The sequence below is a fragment of the Babylonia areolata genome, chromosome 23, assembly GCF_041734735.1.
Source record: "Babylonia areolata isolate BAREFJ2019XMU chromosome 23, ASM4173473v1, whole genome shotgun sequence".
NCBI classification, from domain to species: Eukaryota; Metazoa; Mollusca; class Gastropoda; order Neogastropoda; family Buccinidae; genus Babylonia; species Babylonia areolata.
The window spans coordinates 2,529,684-2,550,854 of NC_134898.1; the positions used below are offsets into that span (position 1 = coordinate 2,529,684).

The 21,171-nt window shown below is 44.1% G+C and overlaps 1 protein-coding gene across 1 annotated transcript in view; it reads right to left on the bottom strand.

The window, feature by feature from the left end:
* The window catches only part of LOC143298185 (small subunit processome component 20 homolog), a 95,279-nt gene that overhangs the window by 61,095 nt on the left and 13,013 nt on the right, over positions 1-21,171 (bottom strand). The window contains exons 13-24 of the mRNA XM_076610934.1: positions 20,492-20,569; positions 19,483-19,667; positions 16,183-16,311; positions 14,856-14,947; positions 12,675-12,783; positions 12,106-12,274; positions 9,173-9,247; positions 7,833-7,988; positions 6,899-7,055; positions 5,469-5,670; positions 4,000-4,197; positions 2,308-2,398 (exon numbers count right to left, since the gene is read on the bottom strand). Of these exons, the coding sequence (XP_076467049.1) occupies positions 2,308-2,398; positions 4,000-4,197; positions 5,469-5,670; positions 6,899-7,055; positions 7,833-7,988; positions 9,173-9,247; positions 12,106-12,274; positions 12,675-12,783; positions 14,856-14,947; positions 16,183-16,311; positions 19,483-19,667; positions 20,492-20,569 (1,641 nt within the window). The remainder of the gene's footprint in view (positions 1-2,307; positions 2,399-3,999; positions 4,198-5,468; positions 5,671-6,898; positions 7,056-7,832; positions 7,989-9,172; positions 9,248-12,105; positions 12,275-12,674; positions 12,784-14,855; positions 14,948-16,182; positions 16,312-19,482; positions 19,668-20,491; positions 20,570-21,171) is intronic.

Below are 21,171 nucleotides of genomic sequence, written 5' to 3' on the forward strand. Positions count from 1 at the left end.
ATACTATTTATACTCAAATACCCCCCCCCCCCCCCCCCCACAACTCAATTCAGTCACTTTTCATTCAGTGCAGTAATGTTCATTCCACATGTTCATTCTGCAGCACTTCACTGATGATTCCAGCATGTGCTCGCTGTTCCAACACACCCCACATTTTCTTCAATCCCTCACCGCTCCCCATTTTACTCAACACCCACAATTAAGCACTGTCTTAAAAATCCATGCCTCTTCATTAACAATCACATGTAGTATGATCAAAACTTCATTCACACTTGGTTCACTTCCAATGCGAAGGGCCGCAAAAAAACCCAAAAAAAAACAACCAACTGTTCAAGAACCGAAGAGTGGTAAAGTGACAAGACAAGACAAGACAAGACAAGACATTTTAACCCTTTCGCTGCCAGGAAAATAAGATTTAAGTGAAATCTATTTGCCAGGGTTTTTTCACAAAAAACGGGTATAAATTTTCAAAAAATTCTGTGGTCTTTGTTATTGGAGAAAGACCCATAAAAGTATATATTTTCTGAAAGGGAAATGAATAAAGAATACAAAACACATGATGTTTTCCCATTTTATGCATTTTAAGTGACATGCTGTTGTTTTGAAATCAGTGTTTTGTTTTTTGTCACATTTTCAACTTGTTCATTACAAACATTAGTCTGGTAATTTGCACAAAAATATCATTTTGTGGACAAATGGATATCTGCACACATAAAATCATACTAGAACAACCACAATATAAAAAAAAAACTGAAAAAGAAATAGATGCATTGTGACTTCTGCAAGTGATAATATGGATGTGAGGCCACGCCCCCTCAGTCTCCACCCCCCTCCTCTTCACCCCTCTCACACCGTCACTTCATCAGACCGCGTTGGCTGAGTGCCAAGAAAATAGCTCATACGGTGCCCTGCTAAAAATTCGTCTGCTAGAGTTGAACAGCCTGCATCACTCACTGATAGTTGTATCTTGGCCACTCTCTTGATTGCTCCCTTTATTTTCTATCAAATCGTCCTATAAATGTTCACCACTGTCTTCTCCTTCGAATTTATGCTCCAATTCTTTCTGAGCATTAGCTAAAGAAAGTAATCTTGGTTGATTTAGTTCGCCACGAGCGCATGTCTTGAGCACGGAGTCAGTCCGACATTTTGTTGAGCGAGCGAGGAGAGGAGCCAGGCAAAGACTGCGGCCAGTAACCCAACCAAAACGTTCAAATAAAGGACTGCCTTATGACGCAGATGGTGTTTCTAGCTATGAATAGAATCCAGAAAGATTCCCCAAGCTAAAGCTACCAGCATTTTTGTCAACGAACTGAATGCAAAGCAGGGAAAAGTCAGAATATTTCGATGACGAGTTATCTCGTCATGCAGGCAGCGAAGCATACATGCTTGCCATGACGAGTTATCTCGTCATGCAGGCAGCCTAGGGGTTAATACACCCATGCCATCTGCCAACATCAAAAGGGAGGGAATGACAATACGAGACCATGTAATAAAAACAAACATGAACATAATAATGCTTAAGACTGACTGGTCACTGACATGGCATCATTTCAAGCCTTAAATACATCAGTCAGATATCCTGCTAATCTAGACATGTCAATTTTGCATCGGACATCAGTGATGATAACCTGAAATCAAAGGAATGCCAATAATACTTGCTGGGGATTTGACTTTCTCTGAGATCAGAATATTTGGGACACATAAAATGAACTTCACTGTCTGTGGTGGAAAAGACAGCACAGCGGTAAGGGAATCATGCAGCAGGTGCCCCGGCCTACCCTGCAGCAGGTGCCCCGACCTACCCTGCAGCAGGTGCCCTGACCTACGCTGCAGCAGGTGCCCTGACCTACGCTGCAGCAGGTGCCCTGACCTACCCTGCAGCAGGTGCCCTGACCTACCCGACCTACCCTGCAGCAGGTGCCCCGACCTACCCTGCAGCAGGTGCCCCGACCTACCCTGCAGCAGGTGCCCTGACCTACCCTGCAGCAGGTGCCCTGACCTACCCGACCTACCCTGCAGCAGGTGCCCCGACCTACCCAACCTACCCTGCAGCAGGTGCCCCGACCTACCCTGCTGCAGGTGCCCCGACCTACCCTGCAGCAGGTGCCCTGACCTACCCGACCTGTCCTGCAGCACGTGCCCTGACCTACCCTGCAGCAGGTGCCCCGACCTACCCTGCAGCAGGTGCCCCGACCTACCCTGCAGCAGGTGCCCTGACCTACCCAACCTACCCTGCAGCAGGTGCCCCAACCTACCCTGCAGCAGGTGCCCTGACCTACCCTGCAGCAGGTGCCCCGACCTACGTACCTGGAAGAAGATGTCCCTCAGCTCCCCCTCTCTGTACAGGGATCGGGGATTCTGCACCTTGGCAAACAGCTGCAGATGGGCCAGCAGGGACCTGTCAACACACACACAGCCTTTCTACACTCCACACTTAACCCCTTACACCCCAAAGCTACATGCCCGCTACATCTCCCCTGGAAAAGAGCGGACCTGTCAACACACACACAGACTTTCAACACTCCACACTTAACCCCTTACGCCCCAAAGCTACATGCCTGCTCCATCTCCCCTGGAAAAGAGCGGACCTGTCAACACACGCACAGACTTTCAACACTCCACACTTAACCCCTTACATCCCACAGCCACATGCCTGCTATATCTCCCCTGTGAAAAGAGCGGACCTGTCAACACACACACAGCCTTTCTACACTCCACACTTAACCCCTTACACCCCAAAGCTACATGCCCGCTACATCTGCCCTGGAAAAGAGCGGACCTGTCAACACACACACAAGCCTTTCAACACTCCACACTAAACCCCTTACATCCACAGCCACATGCCCGCTACATCTGCCCTGGAAAAGAGCGGACCTGTCAACACACACACAAGCCTTTCAACACTCCACACTAAACCCCTTACATCCACAGCTTCATATATGCTATATCTCCCCTGGAAAAGAGCGGACCTGTCAACACACACACAGCCTTTCAACACTCCACACTTAACTCCTTACATCCACAGCTGCGTGCCTGCTACATCTCCCCTGGACCGGCACTACCTGACAATAGGCTGGTTCACTAACACAACGAAAACTGATGGAGAATCATTTATTTGACTGTACTTGAACAAAACTCTGTTTTCGCCCCTCCAGAATCCACAAATGGTTCATGTTTATGATGCAAACTGTGCCAAACAAGAATAAACTAAAACAGGACAGTGCACTGGTACAAGAATACTGGTACCGGGTCTGCAGGGGAAGTAATCATGGTACGAGTTAACTTGTACCTGGGGCAGAATGAGTTAATCAGCCTCATTACCTATTGCCCCTTTGGGGCACAGAGGATTCCACAAAATAATGTTATTGAAAACACACTTGGATATATGGTATGGTAATAATAATAATAATAATAATAATAATAATAATGTACATTTATATAGCACCCTTTCTCTCTAAGAGCTCAGGGCACTTGACATGAAAGAAAAATATTACAAGCTACATAAAACATTCATGACCACTCTAATGTGTACTTCCAAGATACAATAAATGTAATCATTGTTTTCAGTGTCCTACGCAACATTGCAAGTTTTAATGAATCCACTGAGCCTTCCTAATACCCCTTTGGCTGCAGAAAACAAGTACAAAATGAAAATATCTAGACCTTGGGCATAAATGCTTATTCAATAACAATCTTTTATGAACACTCCATGATAAAATCAAACTCATAACCAACAGTATTCATGTCATTTTCTACAAATAAAGTGTTCTCTTGGAATTTGCCTGCCCTGTTAATGGTAAACAGTGATCATCACACACACACACACACACACACACACACAACCGAAATCAGATGATTACACACACTCACTCACTTCACACACTAAAACCAACAAAAATGCACAGCCATCAATGTCTCATACATACTCCCGACATAAAATCCCGTCTGCACAGTCTACAAACAGAGACTAAGAAGCAAAAGAAGAAAACACCAACGTACTGCACAGCTGATTTCCTCTGAGCTTTCCCCGGCGCTTTGTTCCCCGCGGCGCTCTCCCCTTTGACCTCTGTCGACTCCTCCCCTTCGTCATCATCGGCGACAGTGTCGTCGTGGTCAGCGTCCTCCTTCCCATCAGCCCCCTCCAGGCTGATGTCTTGGGCCGGCGCCATAGTCAGGTCTGTCTTGTAGTACTCCTTCCTGAAATCCACGGTCACTTTCAGCTCCTCTCGCTGCGAGAAGCTGCGATACTTAGACTAGAAATGAGTGTGTGGAGGAGGGGGCTAGAGGAGGTGCACGGTAATGCGTGTGTGTGTGTGTGTGTGTGTGTGTTGGAGCTCATGTACGTTTATATGCATTTGACTGTGCTTTCATATATGTGAAACTGCATGTTTGGTGCATTTCTGTTATGCATGTGTGGGTGTATGTGTGTCTTCATATTTTACATTTATTCGCTTATTTATCACCATTGTTGTCTTATTTATTTATTTATGTTTTATTATTATCATTTTATTAGTATTACTAATATTATAACTACTACCTTTTTCTATATTATAATTATTTATTTATTTATTTATGCAAGCTTATCTATTATTTATTCCCCCGTTTTTTTTGTGTGTTTTTTTTTTGTGTGTTTTTTTTTTTTTTTTTTTTTTTTTGGTGTTTTTTTTGGTGTTTTTTTTTTTTTTCCTCAAGGCCTGACTAAGCGCGTTGGGTTACGCTGCTGGTCAGGCATCTGCTTGGCAGATGTGGTGTAGCGTATATGGTTTTGTCCGAACGCAGTGACGCCTCCTTGAGCTACTGAAACTGAAACTGAAACTCAGCTCCTCTCGGAGGTGCCACTGCATTCGGACAGATCCATGTACGCGCCACCACATCTGCCAGGCAGATGACTGACCGGCAGCATAACCCGACGCGCTAGTCAGGCCTCGAGTGCATGCATGTATGTTTGTGTACCAATCAGAGCGGATTTCTCCGACAGAATTACGCCAGAGGTCAACACCTTCTGTCGGAATGGTTTCTTTTTCAGTGCGCAAAGTGTGTACTGCACACAGGGCCTCATTTATTGTCTCACTAACTACTGAGACTGAAAAACAAATGATGTATTCTCAATATCCTTGTCTATGTGTCTATCTCCTTTCCTCCCTTCCTCCTTCCCTCCCTCCCCCCTCTCTTCCTCTCTCTCAACAGTTTTTCCTCTCTCTCCTTCTTCTTATCTCTTCATACCTTACCTTCTTCCTCCCCTCAATCCTTCACGCATATGCACACTATGTTATTGTGTGGATAATTGTGTATTTTCTATGCCATTTATTGTTCTTGTTGTTGTTGCCATGCGATGGCACACACACACACACACACACACACCACTGGAAAAAGTAGTACATCCCTCCTATAACAGAAAAAATTGGACTAAACTGTTCACTCATATGCAAGTTTTCTCTCCAGACAGACGGACGGACAACAGCACTCACTGCAGAAACTGCAGAAACAGGGGGACCAGTTCCCGGGACTTGGGTTCACACTTGTCGGGAAACAGGCTCATCGTCCTCCACAGCTGGTTGCGGAAGGAGTAGTAATCCGGCGCGCGCTCCGACGAGCGTTCCTTGGCCAGCCACGCGTCCAGCAGCGTCGTGTCCTGGCAGGTGGCGCCGCTGGGGTCTGCTGGGGCCTCCACTGCCGAAACAGATATGACTCTTGTTGTTTGTTTTGATGCGCTGTGTTTGGCCAAAACATACGCACACAAACATCCTCGAATGTACACGTACACACACACACACATGCATACGCACTCACACACACACATACTACACATGCTGACATAAAACAACACACAAAAACAACACAAGACTGACATATCACACACTGAGACCAGTAACACACACTGACATACCACACATGCTGAAACCAAACCAAACCAACAAATTTTCTGTCTGAGACCAAACAACACACACACAAACAACACACACACAATACACTGACACACCACACATACGCTGAAACCAAACTACGCACACACACAACCAACACACAGACAACACAAACAAATAACACACAGACATGTCACCCACACTGAGACCAAACAACACATACACAAACAAAACACACACACACACACAGACATATCACTCACACTGAGACCAAACAACACACACACAGACATACCACACACACAAACAACACACACACACAGAGACATGTCACTCACACTGAGACCAAATAACACACAAAAACAAACAACACACACACAAAAACAAAACACACACATGTAAACGACACACACACAAACATATCACACACACTGAGACCAAACAACACACACACACTTGTAAACGACACACACACAGACATATCACACACACACAGAGACCTATCACACACACTGAGACCAAACAACACACACACACAAACAACACACACACACTTGTAAACGACACACACACAGACATATCACACACACACACACACAGAGACCTATCACACACACTGAGACCAAACAACACACACACACAAACAACACACACACATGTAAACGACACACACACAGACATATCACACACACTGAGAGCAAACAACACACACACAGACATACCACACACACAAACAACACACACACACACAGACATGTCACTCACACTGAGACCAAACAACACACACACACAAACAACACACACACATGTAAACGACACACACACAGACATATCACACACACTGAGACCAAACAACACACACACTTGTAAACGACACACACACAGAGACATAACACACACACTGAGACCAAACAACACACACACATGTAAACGACACACACACAGACATATCACACACACTGAGACCAAACAACACACACACTTGTAAACGACACACACACTTGTAAACAACACACACACACACAGAGACATACCGGCGTTATCAGTGGCCACAGTCAGCCAGGGGGAAAACGACTGCCAGAAGACGTCCCTGGGCAGACCCCTGGCATGGGAGGCAATCAGCTCTGACACGGGTTCCCACAGCAACGTCATGGGGCACAACAACGTTCCCACCAAGTACAACACCGGCATCTGTTGGCAGCCGCAAACGCACAGCTTCAACAACAAAGCATGCACACCATAGAAAGAGAACACACAAGCCATTCAGAAAGGCCTTCAGCGACCAACACTCACACATGTATACATAATAATAATAATAATAATAATAATGGTATTTATATAGCGCTGGATCTTGTGCAGAGACAAATCAAAGCGCTTTCGCACCAGTCATTCACACGCATGCATGACTCTAATACTGTAGAAACTAAAGACAAGGAAGAGGCAAGCAAGGGAGGCTATTTTGGGAAGAGGTGGGTTTTAAGGCCAGACTTGAAAGAGCTGAGTGTGGAGACTTGACGAAGCGAAAAAGGAAGTTCATGCACATACTTGAAAACTTCTGCATGCACACACACACACAGATCACAAGCAGACCCAGAGTTAAAAAGAGCATTCCAATAGTTTCAATTCCCTTTTTTTTCCCTTTTTAATTTTTTTTTTTTTTTTTTTTAAACCCAATAAAATAGAAACAAGAACATGCAGTATAACATCAAAAATTTACCCCCCAAAAAAATGAGAAGAAGAGAGAGGGAGAGAAAAAAGATTTGACACAGACAAACAGACAGACAGACAGACAGACAAACAGACAGACATAGACAGCATCAAATGAAACAAAAGAGTAGTCATATTAGCACACCGCACAGACTTTGAACTTACGATTCTTGTTTTTGTTCCCCCCCCCCCCACCCCACTTTTGTCCCCCTACTCCCCCCCCAATTAACCCCCACCACACCCTCTCTCCCTGACCCTGACCTTGGTGAAGGGACCAGCGGGCATGGCGGAGTGCACCAGACCGTGGTCCAGCTTGCGCAGGTAAAGGAGCCTCTGGCGGTAGTCGCGCACGGTGAGCGGCACCCTCTCTGCAGCCAGGGCCAGGGTGAACACTGTCCACGGCTCCTCGTCCTTCGTCTGCACACACACAGTGTGGTCATGTACAGGGGTGTGGGGCTGTGTGTGTGGGGGGGGGGGGGGGGGGGAGGGGGCGCAGGTTGTGTGTGTGTGTGTGTGTGTGTGTGAGGGGGTAGGGGTGGAGGAGTGTCTGCGTGTGGGTGCATGTTTGTGTGTGTGTGTGTGTGTGAGGGGGTAGGGGTGGAGGAGTGTCTGCGTGTGGGTGCATGTTTGTGTGTGTGTGTGTGTGTGTGGTGTGTGTGAGGGGGTAGGGGTGGAGGAGTGTCTGTGTGTGGGTGCATGTTTGTGTGTGGGTGTGTGTGTGTGGTGTGTGTGTAGGGGCAGGGGGGGGGGATGTTTCTCTGTGTGTGTGTGTGGGGGGGGGGGGGGGGGGGTGTTTGTGTGAGGGTGGATGGGTGTGGGTGCGTTGGTGTGTGGTTGTGTGGGTGGGTGTGGGTGTGTGTGGGTGAGTGTAGGTGTGCATGTGTGAAACAGAGAGGGAGAGAGAGAGAGAATGCGTATGTGCATGCGTGTGTGTGTGTGTGTGTGTGTGTGTGTGTGTGTGTGTGTGTGTGTGCATGTGTATGTGTGAGAGAGAAAGAGAAAGATAGAGAGAGTGTGTGTTTGTGTGTGTGAGAGGTAGACAGAGAAAGAGAGATATATAGTGTGTGAGGGGGGAGGTGCATGTGTGTGTGTATGAGTATGTGTGTGTGTGTGTGTGTGTGTGTGTGTGTGTGTGTGTGTGTGTGTGTGTGTGTGTGTGAGTTTGCATGTTTTTGAATGCATGCTTGCCCATGTTTGTGTGAGAGAGAGAGAGAGAACACACATTCCAACATGAAAGCAGTTTATGTGGAAGCCCATGCCCAGACACACATACCACTCCCATCAACACATTCACATTTGAAGGGCTAACAACACGCACACACAATACACACACAACACCCAAACACAACACCACATACACACACACACACACACACACACACACACCTGATAAAAAGTACTGCCTACACAAACATACTCTCTTTTTGAGTTTCTCCTACACTTATCCACAAACACACATGCACACAAATGTGGACACAGACTCACATACACACCCACACCCACAGAGACACACACAAACACACACACAACCCCCACACACACACCACACACACACACACACCAACACACCCCAACACACCCACACCTACACACACACTGACCTGACTGTCGCTGTCCATGGGGACAGGTATGCTGACAGGAAACAGGGAGAGAAGGTGCAGCGTGGACAGCCTCACCTGTCACAGAAACACAGTCACACTTCACCCTGTACGGCCGCTTCTCCTTACCGCTGTCCAATATAGTTCTACAGATATTTGTATTTATATTTCTTTTTATCACAACAGATTTCTCTGTGTGAAATTCGGGCTGCTCTCCCCAGGGAGAGCGTGTCGCTACACTACAGCGCCACCCATTTTTTTGTATTTTTTCCTGCGTGCAGTTTTATTTGTTTTTCCTATCGAAGTGGATTTTTCTACAGAATTTTGCCAGGAACAACCCTTTTGTTGCCGTGGTTTCTTTTACGTGCGCTAAGTGCATGCTGCACACGAGACCTCAGTTTACTGTCTCATCCGAATGACTAGCATCCAGACCATCACTAAAGGTCTAGTGGAGGGAGAGAAAAGTGGAGGCGGCTGAGCCGTGATTCGAACCAGCGCGCTCAGATTCTCTCGCTTCCTAGGCGGACGCGTTACCTCTAGGCCATCACTCCACTTCATGGATATACGGACATTGTATTGCTAATGTTTCTTAGTTGAAGCCAAATCCATAAACATGCTATTATAACAGTGCACTGCATAAGCTTCTGCACGTTGTTTTGTTGCTTACTGTGTGTAATGTGTGCGCAATGTTTGTTGCTTACTGTGTGTAATGTGTGCGTAATGTTTGTTGCTGACTGTGTGTAATGTGTGCGCAATGTTTGTTGCTGACTGTGTGTAATGTGTGCGCAATGTTTGTTGCTTACTGTGTGTAATGTGTGCGCAATGTTTGTTGCTGACTGTGTGTAATGTGTGCGCAATGTTTGTTGCTGACTGTGTGTAATGTGTGCGCAATGTTTGTTGCTGTGTGTAATGTGTGCGCAATGTTTGTTGCTGACTGTGTGTAATGTGTGTGCAATGTTTGTTGCTTACTGTGTGTAATGTGTGCGCAATGTTTGTTGCTTACTGTGTGTAATGTGTGTGCAATGTTTGTTGCTTACTGTGTGTAATGTGTGCACAATGTTTGTTGCTTACTGTGTGTAATGTGTGCATAATGTTTTGTTGCTTACTGTGTGTAATGTGTGCGTAATGTTTGTTGCTTACTGTGTGTAATGTGTGCGTAATGTTTGTTGCTTACTGTGTGTAATGTGTGCACAATGTTTGTTGCTTACTGTGTGCGCAATGTTTGTTGCTCACTGTGTGTAATGTGTGCGCAATGTTTGTTGCTGACTGTGTGTAATGTGTGCGCAATGTTTGTTGCTGACTGTGTGTAATGTGTGCGCAATGTTTGTTGCTGACTGTGTGTAATGTGTGCGCAATGTTTGTTGCTGACTGTGTGTAATGTGTGCGCAATGTTTGTTGCTGACTGTGTGTAATGTGTGCGCAATGTTTGTTGCTGACTGTGTGTAATGTGTGCGCAATGTTTGTTGCTGACTGTGTGTAATGTGTGCGCAATGTTTGTTGCTGACTGTGTGTAATGTGTGCGCAATGTTTGTTGCTGACTGTGTGTAATGTGTGCGCAATGTTTGTTGCTGACTGTGTGTAATGTGTGCGCAATGTTTGTTGCTTACTGTGTGTAATGTGTGCGCAATGTTTGTTGCTTACTGTGTGTAATGTGTGCGCAATGTTTGTTGCTTACTGTGTGTAATGTGTGCGCAATGTTTGTTGCTTACTGTGTGTAATGTGTGCGCAATGTTTGTTGCTTACTGTGCGTAATGTTTGTTGCTTACTGTGTGTAATGTGTGCGCAATGTTTGTTGCTTACTGTGCGCAATGTTTGTTGCTTACTGTGTGTAATGTGTGCGCAATGTTTGTTGCTTACTGTGTGTAATGTGTGCGCAATGTTTGTTGCTTACTGTGTGTAATGTGTGCGCAATGTTTGTTGCTTACTGTGTGTAATGTGTGCGCAATGTTTGTTGCTTAATGTGCGTAATGTTTGTTGCTGACTGTGTGTAATGTGTGCGCAATGTTTGTTGCTTACTGTGCGCAATGTTTGTTGCTGACTGTGTGTAATGTGTGCGTAATGTTTGTTGCTTACTGTGTGTAATGTGTGCGTAATGTTTGTTGCTTACTGTGTGTAATGTGTGCGCAATGTTTGTTGCTTACTGTGTGTAATGTGTGCGCAATGTTTGTTGCTTACTGTGTGTAATGTTTGTTGCTGCACAGTATTCTCCCTGAACGAATAAAAACTTTTTTAATCTGACCCATCAGAAAAAGAAGACAAGGGTGCACAGAAAAGACGTAGACAAGACACAACAGGAACAAACAACCCAAAGGGCCAATCTTGAAAGCGTTGGACTTTCAATCCGAGGGTCCCGGGTTCGAATCACGGTGACGGGCGCCTGGTGGTGGGTAAAGGGTGGAGATTTTTACGATCTCCCAGGTCAACATATGTGCAGACCTGCTTAGTGCCTGAACCCCCTTCGTGTGTATATGCAAGCAGAAGATCAAATACGCACGTTAAAGATCCTGTCATCCATGTCAGCGTTCGGTGGGTTATGGAAACAAGAACATACTCAGCATGCACACCCCCGAAAACGGAATATGGCTGCCTACATGGCGGGGTAAAAACGGTCATAAACGTAAAAGCCCACTCGTGTGCATACGAGTGAATGCAGAAGAAGAAGAGAAGAAGAACAATTATATTTCAGTGAAATGAATATAACATACAAAAAGGGCACAAACACAACAACTGTAAAGTATACAACGTAAGAGACATAATAGCAGTCACTTATTACGTCCAAGGGCAATAATAATAATAATATTAATAATATTTTTTTTTTTTTTTTTTTAACAACAACAATAATAATAATAATAATAGTAATAACAATAACAACTATGAGCAGATACACAGATGATACAACTACTAATAATAATAAACTTCAAAATCAAACAAATCACCTTGTGAGACCAAGAGACGAGGTTCGGCTCCAACAAGGGGTACAGCTCTGTCAGCAGGTCAGGGGTCAGAAGGTCGTCATTTTCAAGGTCAGACAGCCAGGTCAAATAGAGGTCGGTGGCATGAACCATGCAAAAGTTGTCTGCGATGGAACGGCCGCTCGGCTGACTTCTGTAAGTTACATAACAAAAACAAAATGAAATGCTGAGATCACCCCATACAGAAAAATAAAATCATTTACAAGCATCTCTTCTGCATCAAATGACACAACCAGAACATTCTGGTAAATGTTCTGCCAAAGTTAAAGCCCCACATGTCGATATTTAAGTATACACATTCCTGAAACTGAAGGTAGGTTGCTTGAAGTTGGGTTAAAGACGTCATACACATTTTTTTTTTTTTTTCTGAAAAACACTCGTAGATGTACAAGTGATCATGGAAACTCTTGTCCACAAACACAGGAAGAAAAAAAAAAAAAAAAATCAAACAATGAACACATCTGGATGGGAGTCTGGAGTGCGCTCTGTACTCAGGATGGCAAGGACAAGTCAAGAGACAGCAGCGAACTCACTTCAGCACAGCAAGCACGTCCTCTGCAGGCAGAAGGTCAAGGACGTTGACCTCTGACCTCAACACCAGCAGCGACACCATGGTTTTCTGCATCACGTACAGGACGCGGTCTGCGGCACACACACACAGCACAGCATCGACACGTCAACATCTTCGTGTCAATTTCAACAAATGTGCGTAATTCAAATCATATTCCAAACGGAAAATCTGAATGAGGCAGTCAGCATTAAGATATACTACAGAACATACATTGTGCACAAGAAAAGCAACTCATACACAAAGTGACATGACTTCACACCACTGCTTCCTGTCAGCATACATGCAGGTAGACGAGAGGAGCATATAATCACACACACAAAAGCAACAGAATTTTACTCATATCATAAAGCGTTAACTATCAGCACAGGTTAGACAGCAGTCTTAATTATGATATCAAAAAATGGTTAAATTTCCCACAGCTACATAATGTACTTTTTATGTCGGAGAGGGGGTTGTGTAGGTTTACCAAAGTTATACATAAAAGATTTCAAAGCCTTTTATGGTCATCAAGGCGGTGAATTCATATCCACAGTGTCCAGGGATAGGCGTAGGAAGACGGGGCCCAATCCTTTCCTTTCGCCGTTTTTTGTTTTGTTTTTGTTTTTGTTTTTGTTTTTGCTGCCCCATCATCTGCACCGTTTCAGTGGCATTACTCCCACGCTGCTCATTTAGATTCCCCATATACGGCCACACCCGGGTTCGTCCGTCGTAGTTCCAGCATCTAGAGTCCACAGGGAACCATCGATGTTAGGTCGCCAGGAGGCCACACACCAGAGGAGACCCTGCACTGCTGCTGAGTCACTTCGGTGGTGTTCAGTGGTGCCTGTTCTGTTTTAACGTACTTAGGACAAAGCTAACATAACTAACGACAATAATGGCTTAGTTGCGGAGCCAGACTGAGTGAGCGTCCCTCCCAGAGTGGAGACCGCCACCACGTCCCTCAAACAACAGCCCTCCATGAATCTGCCGACACTGACGACACTGACCCTTCCGCCGTTTTAACCTTCCCCGACCAAAGTCAGGCTGACATTCAGGCCTGGGTGGAGTGAGGAGAGTCAGGGTGAAGTCCCTTCCCCACAGACACAACCCCAACACACCGGGCCTCGAACCCCGATCTCTGGTGAACACTGGATCACAAGTCCACCACCTGACCAATTCTGTCGCAGCACACCCCATGGCGATCATCAACAGGAGTGCAATCTCAAAGGAAATTTTCTATCTAAAATCACGTTTCAATAACATACTTACCGTGACCCAACTGGTGCAGACTCCGGCAGGGGTCTGACACTCCTGTCCTGTGCAAACTACTATCCGCCTATGCGGAGAAAACGAAAGCAACTACGGCCGATAACCTCCCGGAAGTAGGTAACCTCCCATCATGAACAGGAGTGCAATCTCAACAACATTTTTATATAGGAAATGAAATGAAGTGCCTGGGTTCGTTCCAGAGTACCTTCTATCTACCTGTCAGTCAGCTGTATCTGATGATCTTTGTAGGTGCATTTCTTGTGAAGAGAGAGACAGAGAGAGAGGGGATGAGAGAGAGTGTATGTGTGCGTGTGTGTGCGTATGGTGTGTGTGTGTGCGTGGTGTGTGTGTGTGTGGGTAGATGTGCAATGCGGTTTGGCTGACTGAAATGGAGAGGCACGTAAATTTCAGTAATCTGTATATTTGTATATAGCTATTTCCATTTGGTGCCATTTAATTTATCTTTTTATTTTCTATTCATTTTATTTGTTTGTTGTTTTCTTCTTATGTTGGACATGTGCTGCTGCCAAAAAGAAAATCTCTGTACCAAAGTATAGACAATAAAGTTTGTGTATTGTGTACTGTGTGTGTATTGTGTACTGTGTGTGTATTGTGTACTGTGTGTGTATTGTGTACTGTGTGTGTATTGTGTACTGTGTGTGTATTGTGTACTGTGTGTGTATTGTGTATCTGTAGTAGCACTGGCTTGAAATAAAGAGTGGTAACTCTCAAACACAAGGCATACATACAACCTTGTGTATGAGAGGTACCAATCTTTTTTTGTTTGTTAAACATTTTCAAATATTTGTTTATTCATGCTCACATACTTATTCAATCATTTGTTTGTGTAAACAAGTGTGCACGCATCCATTTGAAACCATCTTTCGTTCCATACCTTGCATGTCCTGTGGCGTTTCCGACAGCCTGTTCCTCAGCTGCTGCCATGCGGCGGTGATGGCTCTGGCACGAACGGTCACCTCTATGGTGCTGTGGGCGGAACAGGGCAGTCAGTCATGGGGCACAGTGTCAGCTATGCCTTGTGCGTAACATTTGGTGTTCTGTATGTGTGTGTGTGTGTGTGTGTGTGTGTGTGTGTGTGTGTGTGTGTGGTGACAGTGTGTGTGTGTGTGGTGATAGTGTGTGTGTGTGGTGATAGTGTGTGTGTATGTGTGGTGACAGTGTGTGTGTGTGTGTGTGTGTGTGTGTGTGTGTGTGTGGTGATAGTGTGTGTGGTGACAGTGTGTGTGTGTGTGCGTGTGTGGTGAGTGTGTGTGTGTGTGTGGTGATTGTGTGGTGACAGTGTGTGTGTGTGTGTGTGTGTGTGTGTGTGTATGTGGTGATAGTGTGTGTGGTGACAGTGTGTGTGTGTGTGTGTGGTGACAGTGTGTGTGTGTGTGTGGTGATAGTGTGTGTGTGTGTGTGTGTGTGCATGTGTGTGTGTGCGTGAGAGTTTTGTCTTAGAGCATGTGTATGTATGTGTGTGTGTGTGTCTGTCTGTCTGTCTGTCTGTGTGTAAGCCTGGTTCTGTGCATGCAGACAAGTGTTTAATAACAACAACAAAAATGTATGTTAAGCAGCTAATAAATACAGATTTATGTTTTTACGACTACTAAGATTGGAAATGATAAAGATGAAGGGAGATTGTTTGAAAAGTGAATAAAGTTTGTCGTCCCTTCTGTGTGTGTGTGTGTGTGTGTGTATGCAAGAGAGAGTGTGCACAAGAATGTGCATGTGACTGTGGAAATACGTATGCATACAAGCATGCATGTGTCAATATGCGTGCATGGTTTTTAGTTGTTTGTTTTTTTTCTCCTCCAATTTTAAACAATTATATTTCAATGAAATGAATATAACATACAAATAGGACACAAACACAATAACTGTAAAGCATACAATGTAAGAGACATAACAGCAGTCACTAAATACCTCCAAGAACAATAATAATATATATATTTTTAAAAATAATAACAACAACAACAACAATAAGAATAATAATAAGAATAATACTACTAATAAAAAACAAATAAATAAATAATAATAATAATAACAATATCAACTATGAGTCAATACACAGATGATACTACTACTACTAATGATAATAATAACAAAAATAATAATACAATAGTGATATGATACTTTTGAAAATAACAGTAACAACAACAACAAGAAGCAGTATGCAGGCACATCAACGCCCGGTGTTCAGTACCACCAGTGCTAGTTACCTGACATGAGGCAGACACACAAGGGCAGACAACAGCTCGCTCAGACTCTGCCCGTCTGTCGTCAGGGCACAGTTCTCTGCCCCTTGCTCAGCAACACGCTGTATGTGCTGCACCAGGCCGTTCCTCGTCCTGTAACCATGGCAACACGGCTGACCGTCAGCAGGCTTTCTGTTTTTATTTATTTATTTATTAAGTCTTCTTGCTATAGCGCATATTCTTGAAGCTCTATGTGCTTTACAACAGCACTAAAAACATTCACTCAAACATCCCCACACAAACTTATGCATATAATTTGAAACACAGGCGAGAGAGAACAATAAAATAGGTCATGTCAGTTGATTAAATCAAGAAATGCAACAGGTATTTAAAAAAAAAATATAGACAATTGAAATTGAAAGAACACAAGCACGTATACGCATGCATATATACGTAGGTACATACATACATACAAACACACAAAACACACAACGTGCGTAGACACACACACACATACACGCACACACGCGCGCGCGCACGCACGCACAATGCACCAACGAATCACGTACACTGGAACAAAAGTCCCCCTTCCCCTGAATCAGCGCTTCTGCTAAGGTAAAGATCTGCAGGGTGAAACACACACACAAAGACATACCTTCTAGTCGTAATCGTCCAGATTTCCGGGCCAAGAAGTATTTGTATTTGTATTTCTTTTTATCACAACAGATTTCTCTGTGTGAAATTCGGGCTGCTCTCACCAGGGAGAGCGCGTCGCTACACTACAGCACCACCCATTTTTTTGCATTTTTTCCTGCGTGCAGTTTTATTTGTTTTTCCTATCGAAGTGGATTTTTCTTCAGAATTTTGCCAGGAACAACCCTTTTGTTGCCGTGGGTTCTTCTACGTGCGCTAAGGGCATGCTGCACACGGGACCTCGGTTTATCGTCTCATCCGAATGACTAGCGCCCAGACCACCACTCAAGGTCTAGTGGAGGGGGAGAAAACATCGGTGGCTGAGCCGTGATTCGAACCAGCGCGCTCAGATTCTCTCGCTTCCTGGGCGGACGCGTTACCTCTAGGCCAGCACTCCACTGGGAGTGGGAAAGGGAAACAACCCTTCTTCGTTGCGATTGATCCTAATGTCACACAAAAGCTCCGAGACCCGATCTTCACTCTTTCTCTTTCCCTTCCTCACATTTTTAAATGTCCTACACTCTGAGCATGCTGTACACTCATTCCTTTATCAAAGCATCAGAAGCACATATTTGTGCATTGTCAGATGCCCTGTGAATTACTCATTATTCTCATCTCCTAAATTAGAACAAAACAAGCAAACAAAACAAAAGAAAAGAAATCAAAATCACCAGAGGAGAAATAAAAAAGAAGTACAACAGAATAACCTCATCCAGTAAGTGTCCGTAAAATTCACAGGGGGAAAAATTCATATATATCCCTTTTTCTTTTTAAAGTAAAAAACAATTTTAAAAAAATTAAAAAACAAACACCACCGATCACAAAAGGCAAAGTTATAAAAGGAAAGTATGAATTCTGCAAAACAAGAACAACCTGATGTTTATATTTAATCATTATGTACATTTCCATCTTTCCTCATGATTTCCGAACAAAACAAACATGTACAGACAACAACAACAAAACAAACATGTACAGACAACAACAACAACAAAACAAACATGTACAGACAACAACAACAACAAAACAAACATGTACAGACAACAACAAAACAAACATGTACAGACAACAACAACAACAAAACAAACATGTACAGACAGCAACAACAAAACAGACATGTACAGACAACAACAACAAAACAAACATGTACAGACAACAACAACAACAACAAAACAAACATGTACAGACAACAACAACAACAAAACAAACATGTACAGACAACAACAACAACAAAACAGACATGTACAGACAACAACAACAACAAAACAGCAACATGTACAGACAACAACAACAACAAAACAAACATGTACAGACAACAACAACAACAACAAAACAGCAACATGTACAGACAACAACAACAACAAAACAAACATGTACAGACAACAACAACAAAACAAACATGTACAGACAACAACAACAACAAAACAAACATGTACAGACAACAACAACAACAAAACAGACATGTACAGACAACAACAACAAAACAGCAACATGTACAGACAACAACAACAACAAAACAAACATGTACAGACAACAACAACAACAACAAAACAAACATGTACAGACAACAACAACAACAAAACAGAAACATTTACAGACAACAACAACAACAAAACAGCAACATGTACAGACAACAACAACAACAAAACAGACATGTACAGACAACAACAACAACAAAACAAACATGTACAGACAACAAAACAACAAAACAAACATGTACAGACAACAACAACAACAAAACAAACATGTACAGACAACAACAACAACAAAACAAACATGTACAGACAACAACAACAACAAAACAGCAACATGTACAGACAACAACAACAACAACAAAACAAACATGTACAGACAACAACAACAAAACAAACATGTACAGACAACAACAACAAAACAAACATGTACAGACAACAACAACAAAACAAACATGTACAGACAACAACAACAACAAAACAAACATGTACAGACAACAACAACAAAACAGCAACATGTACAGACAACAACAACAACAAAACAAACATTTACAGACAACAACAACAACAAAACAAACATGTACAGACAACAACAACAAAACAAACATGTACAGACAACAACAACAACAACAAAACAAACATCTGCAGACAACAACAACAACAAAACAAACATGTACAGACAACAACAACACAAACATGTACAGACAACAACAACAACAACAACACAAACATGTACAGACAACAACAACAACAAAACAAACATGTACAGAAAACAACAACAACAACAAAACAAACATGTACAGACAACAACAACAACAAAACAAACATGTACAGACAACAACAACAAAACAGAAACATGTACAGACAACAACAACAAAACACAAACATGTACAGACAACAACAACAACAACAAAACAAACATGTACAGACAACAACAACAAAACAACAAACATGTACAGACAACAACAACAACAACAAAACAAACATGTACAGACAACAACAACAACAAAACAGCAACATGTACAGAAAACACAGCTCCAACAATCCATCTCTGGTCCAGTCACCCACCCATCCATCACCCACCCTCCCACCACCCACACTCTCTGCACCCTTACATCACCCTCCCTCTCACCCCCCCCGCCCCCCATGCCCCATCACCCACCCTCTGTGCACCCTGCCGAAGTCCAGGGTGTAGACGTGCAGTGAGTTCAGGTGGGAGCCGTCTTCAGGAACAGGGGACTTCTGCAGCACGATGTCGGCCATCACACGCACCATGTCGCGCCGCAGGGCCGGGGAGGACGCGTCGAACTGACGCACCAGGAAGCACAGCATGCCTGGCAACACATCCTGCAACAACAACACACACACACTTCACGGTGACTGGCTGAAGGTATAGGGGAGGGAGTGGGGGTGGGGTGTACACGCCATGTCGATTCAATCATCGCCGTTACCAGTGTCTGGTGTGTGCTGTGTGGCTGTCAGGGTGGGGTGTACACGCCATGTCGATTCATTCATCGCCGTTACCAGTGTCTGGCGTGTGCTTTATGTGTGGCTGTCAGGGTGGGGTGTACACGCCATGTCGATTCATTCATCACCGTTACCAGTGTCTGGTGTGTGCTTTATGTGTGGCTGTCAGGGTGGGGTGTACACGCCATGTCGATTCATTCATCGCCGTTACCAATGTCTGGTGTGTGCTTTATGTGTGGCTGTCAGGGTGGGGTGTACACGCCATGTCGATTCATTCATCACCGTTACCAGTGTCTGGCGTGTGCTTTATGTGTGGCTGTCTCGGTGGAATATGCTGCCTGTACTGCTGTTTGGAGCAGTTTCTGTTTTCGTTTCAGTTTCAGTTTCAAGGAAGCATAAAACCACGCAGACTGACCTGCCATAAATGCTACTCCATTCCTACCTTTAAAAATGAAACTGGAAAAAGGAAGCAAATGCCTGACCTGTAATACACAGACCCGAAACACTGGTCAGGTCTAGAGAGCCCATCAAATTCAAAAACAAATATACTTGTGAATGTGTGTGAAAATAGTAAACAGAAATGAAACTACCAAATACAAGCAAACATATCTAAACAACATCACGCATGCACGACGGGTCGACCGCATGGACGCGCGCGCACACACACACACACATGCACACACACACGCACACAAAAGACTGACCTTTTCAAAGAGCGGAGAGTTGAGCAGGGACCAGGAGAACTCTTTCACCTGTTCCAGCGTGAAGTCTGCAGAAAACACCTGCACAGCCACCACACATCAGCGTAAACGCTGAACCACAATGACTCTTGGCGACAGAAGCAAGAAAGGTATTTCACCACCATCCATCCTTGTATACATATATATATATACATATCCTTATGTACCTGTGTATGTGTGCGCATGATTGAAGCCTGACTGAACGCATCAGGAAAAGAATGACGAGCGTCAAAAGGTAGCAGTCAGTCGGCTCTACCCAGGTAGGCAGCCTGTTGTGCAAATGACTCCAGGTTTGTAAAGCGCTTAGGGTTTGGGCTCTGACCAAAGATAGGCACTATATAAGTATCAATATTAATAAAAACTGTAAATGTTGTGATTATTTTTTTACTTAATAATAAAAACAATATACACAAAAACTGCACCTGCTGTGAGGACACATTAACTTTCAGGTGCACATGCACAGTACCAGCTGTGAGGATGCACTAAGTTTCAGGTGCATGAGCACTGTACCAACTGTGAGCATGCACTAACTTTCAGGTGCATGAGCACTGTACCAGCTGTGAGGATGCACTAACATTCAGGTGCATGAGCACTGTACCAGCTGTGAGGATGAACTAACATTCAGGTGCATGAGCACTGTACCC